This window comes from Alligator sinensis, unplaced genomic scaffold (assembly GCF_000455745.1).
Source record: "Alligator sinensis unplaced genomic scaffold, ASM45574v1 scaffold524_1, whole genome shotgun sequence".
Classification (NCBI taxonomy): domain Eukaryota; kingdom Metazoa; phylum Chordata; order Crocodylia; family Alligatoridae; genus Alligator; species Alligator sinensis.
In genome coordinates, this window is record NW_005842747.1 from 613,774 (window position 1) to 618,565 (window position 4,792).

At 49.8% G+C, this 4,792-nt stretch overlaps 1 protein-coding gene across 1 annotated transcript in view; it reads right to left on the reverse strand.

The window, feature by feature from the left end:
- The window catches only part of LOC102370827, a 23,205-nt gene that overhangs the window by 13,645 nt on the left and 4,768 nt on the right, over positions 1-4,792 (reverse strand). The window contains exons 2-4 of the mRNA XM_025216553.1: positions 2,794-4,792; positions 711-837; positions 3-320 (exon numbers count right to left, since the gene is read on the reverse strand). The exon at positions 2,794-4,792 is cut by the window's right edge and continues 52 nt beyond it. Coding sequence (XP_025072338.1) covers positions 3-320; positions 711-837; positions 2,794-4,792 — 2,444 coding nt within the window. The remainder of the gene's footprint in view (positions 1-2; positions 321-710; positions 838-2,793) is intronic.

Here is a 4,792-nt window from a genome sequence, read left to right on the forward strand (position 1 = left end):
GCCTTGGTCCAGTACAGCCGGGTAAGGGACCTGCTGGAGCCCTAAATGGCTCATAGTCAGGCGCTCCAGCCTCGTGCTTGTTTGGTGTCGGAGAGTGACTCGGGCCTGGCGCGGGGACCTCGTGGTGTCATTTAGATATGCGGCAGATCCTTTCACCTCAACCAAACCGCACAGGAAGCTGGTCTGCAATGCCGGGCCCATACGGAGCATGGAGGCTTTGTCTTCAATGGTGTCAGACGTGATGACCTGCAATTCTGTGTTATGCTGCTCCCTGATATCCACGTCCTTGTGAAGGGCCTCGGGGTCCAGTAATGTGACCCCTGCAAAAGTCCAAACCCATTAATTTTAGTGTCTAAACAATGGAATAAAAAGTGCTTAATTAAATTAATCACATTGAATTAAAATTATTTTCATTAATTGATTACAGTTACTTGTGCCTTAATTATAATTAAATGTATCAGAGCCATGGCCAACTTTACCTTTGTGGTAAAAATAGACGTGATTAGCACCACAAATAGTAAACCTGCCACACGTTCAGAAATTGAATGGTGTGACAAAACTAAAGGCAGCTACAAAGTGGAACTATTTAGAAAGCTTGGTATTTAAGAGGTACTTGTTATGCAACAGAATTTCACCCATTAAAAACACCTTCTACCTCCCCATACATGGAAACCAGGAGAAGGAAGCAGACTCAGTGTTTTGAGGTCTACCTGGCAGGGGGGTGTCAGTGCGGCAGTCGTACAGCATCCCCAGCTGGAACGGACGCCCCAGAGTCGGCATCTCAATGGCTTCTTTCTCAACATCAGCCATGGAGGTAACAGGAAGGTTTGTCCAAACCTAAAACACACCAAAAGTTAATTAATGTAGTTGCTGATTCTATCATTACTCATGTTGTTCTGGCTGATGGCCTACATGATGGTCACTATTCCACTTGAATGTCGTTATAATAGAGAGGGATAAAATCCAGGCAATAAAATCACCAGTTCTTGATTGAATCTATATTGAAAAACAATATTTGATTCAGGCTTTTTCATCTATATTGAAAAACGCTAGTTTTGCAGCAGGTTATGGAAGGCAGAGGCACCAGCATGCTTGGAGGACTTCTAAACAACTAGATTTCACTCTTTAAAAAGTTGAGACTGTAACAGTGATCCAGGAGGCTCCTGCTAGATTAGGAGAAAAGCGTGGCAGGAAGAGCAGGCTCCACAGAAGATAGGCAGACAAAGGAAGAATTGCCTGTCACACAGCTATAATTCAGCCATACTCTGTCATAATCCAGCAGGGCAGAACCCTGCTTGGGAAGCATGGGCCCTGCTGCAGCAGCAAGATCAACAGCAGCACACTTCACTGGGTGCCACACAGCAAGTCTATTCATGAAACACCTGAGGCAGGTCAGGGAGCCACGTGACCAAATGGGGAATGGCTTCCTCCCATATAAGATCACATATAAGCCCAGGGGCTGAGCTAGAGCAGACAGCCTGGCCCAGAAAGATGCAGAGGAAGGAGCTCCTGACCTGAAAGCTGCAGAGGAGAGCCTGGCTGACAGCACAGCAGCCTGGGGAGCTGCTAGCAAGGTGCTGATGGTTTACAAGGGAACATAGTCCCAAGTGGGAGGAAGCCTGGTTGTACACCCAATAGGCTACAGCTTAGGTTTGAACCCAATGTGGAGCTAGCATGAGTTATAGCCAAGGAGCTTATTGCTTGGTTATACTTTATACTGGTGGCTTGGGTGGGACTGTAATGGGTGGCTTGGAGGTCCCATTAGTGCCCTAGGGGCATGTGTTCTCCTTGAACCGTGCTGAGCCCTGGGCAGCTTCCTTTCCTTCAAAGGACTATAACATCAAGGCATAGTGGGTAGGGCTGTGTGAAGCTTCAGGTCGTGATTCAATTCAGAGGAGTTTCAGCTTGATTTGGTGGCCATATCTGAAAATCAGAATTGAATCAGGGGACCAATTAAAAGGTCTGAATTGATTCAAAGCTCTACGAATCTTTGGAAACGATTTGGAGAGCTTTCATGATTCGGATAGTCCCTGGTGGCTGCAACAGGGAGCTGCAGCCACTCCGCTGGTAAGTACTGGGGGAAGGGGGAGGGGAGCATGGGGGTACCCCGGCCACCTCCCGTCCCTTGCCTGCTCCCCTGGCCCTCCCCTGCACCTGCCCGCTCTGCCAGCTCCCCCCATAGCTGCCCTGCCCCGCCCATCCCTGCTTCCTGCCCTTTAAAGAAAAGCCCCGGTGCTCACCCCTTCTGCAATGGCCTCTGGGCTTTGGGAGGCTCGTGCAGAGTCCCCCACATGGCATGGGGCAATGGGAGGCAGTGGGAATTGCCCCCCACTGGCAGGAGCCATGAATCTGAGGGTTTTCTTGGGTTTTTTTTTCTTAAAGAGCTGGAGCTGGGGCAGGTAGGGCAACCATGGGGGGTGCTGGGGGAGTGGGGAGGGGTCAGGGGGCTCATGCAGAGCCCCCATGCAGCATGGGGCAGTGGGAGGCAGCAGGGATCACCTCTCTGCCTGGCAGCACCTGCTTAGTTGGGGCTTTTTTTCTCTCCAAGTCCTGGGAGCTGGGGCAGGCGGGGCAGTCATTGTCAGGCTGGGGGTGGGCCTGGCTGATTTGGCCAAATCAATTTGGGACAGTGACCTGAATCACGGAATCAAATCACTGTCCCCTGAATTGGCCATATCTGAAGCAAATCCCCACTCATGTTCAGTGGAAATGACACAACAGAGTTCAGTCACCTGTTATGAGGAAGGCAAGTGGAGGGGGAGATTATGCAGATTTCTTTCCATTCTCTCTTACCGGTAATGTTGAAATGCACAAGTCCTCACTCACGGCACTCTGAGCCCCATCTGCACACACGGCTGACACCTGGATCCTGTAAAGTGTCTGAGGCTTCAGCTCATTGATCTTACAGAACTCAGCTTTGTGTCCTGTTCTCTGCTCCAACCATTTGTCTTTCCCCTTGGGGTTTTCACTTCCAACTTCCTCCCTATATTGCACCCTGTACTCCTTAATAGTGACTCCCCCTCCAATGACTGTGGGTGCCTGCCAGCTCAGGGCGAAGGCAGTTGATTCCACAGTAGTTACTGCAGGTTTCCCAGGGGGGCTGGTTGGGAGTGTCTTGACAGCATCACTCCCATCACTGCTTGCACTGAGCCCTGGTTTGCTCATGGCAGCATATCGGAACTGGTACTTAGTGCTTGCACATAGCCCTGCTACTGGGAATGTCTCCTGTTTGCTATTCATGTTCATAATTGTCCAGTCCTCCTGCCCCACTCTTCTGTACTCCACCCGATAGCCGGTGATCTCAGCCTCTCCCCTGTCTGCTGGCTTCAGTGTGAGCTGCACACGGTCATGGCTGATTCCACCAATCAAGAGAGGAAGAGGCTTTGCTGGAGGCTCAAAGTTGGTGCTGACCAGCTCCCCATCCTCATACAGGTAAATGGAAGCTCCTGGGTTGTCCTTGTCTGGGACAGACGCCACAAGGAACCGAGTTTCCTTCCTGTGTTTGTTCACATGAGCAAAGTCAGAGAAGCACTTCACAGCTTGTCGTGCTTTTCTTTTTATTTCTTTATCTTCAAACCATTGCTCAGGTTCTAGGTTCTCACCACCAGATCTGGCTGATTCTGGGTTGTGTGTTTTCTCCTGAAATGATCTTCTCAGCCAGAGGTTTAATTCTGAGAAATAGGCTTCCTCCGTGTGCAAGGAAGTGAGAGTAAGAGACACAACAAAGTGATGGCTGGGGCTGAGCACGGCTGCCTGGAGTTCACTCTGGGAGGAAACAACATCCACTCCCTCCAGCGCAGCAAGGTAGGAATGGATAAAATTCATCTCCTCCTGTTTCTTCTCCAGGAATTTGCTGAGTTGCCGGGCACTGAATGGTGACTGCTGTACACTACTTAAAATTTTTACTAAGGCCTCTTCCTCCTCCCCTCCTCCACGGATGGCAGGCAAGGTGCTTGCGAGCTCTTTCTGGAACATCTGTGTGCGTTGCTTGCACAGATCCCCAAATTCCTGGATCTTCCTCTGGATTTCAGGAAAGGTTGTAGCCACTCTGTCTCTCTCCATGTCATTGCATTGCATGCCGCACTCAGCCAGGTGCTCCAGGGCTCTCTCAGCATCTCTAATCAGCACTGAACTGATGTCACGCACCAGCTGAGCTGCCTTGTTATTTAGCTTGCTCAGTGGATACAGCCAGACCTTCACTGGTACAGTCCGTTTCTCATCGCCCCTGAGCAGCTCAGGGAGCTTGGAGTAAACTTCCATGGCATCCTGGTAAGTAACTGGATTTTTCTCCAGAGAAAAATCACCATAAAACATGCAATGCAAATTTTCATTTCTTTCTTCTGCCTCTTTTTTTAATTCCCCAGATGCATGCCCCCCTCCTGAGACCTTTGGTATCTTTTCCACCAACATTTTCATATTCCCTTCTATCTCCTGCTTGCTCTCAGATGAGGAAACCTCCCGGTCAAACACAAAGAAAGCCTGGGCCCCATACAGCACAGCTGTGACCACATGGGTGGCTGTGTGATCATCAAATACAGCAGGATAAGAGATGTTCTTTTCCCCCAGCTGGCTCATAGTCAGGTGCTCAAACCTGTCTGTCATTGAGTACTGGAGAGTCACTCGGGAATGATGTTTTGATTTCTTGGTATCGTTAAAAAATGCTGCAGACCCCCCTAGTTCCACCATCCCCCCCAGGACACTGGCTTTCAGGGAGCCTGAAAAACTCAGCGCAGAGGCCTTGTCTGCCATGGTGTCAGATGTGATGATCTTATAATTAGTAAAGTCCTTTGGC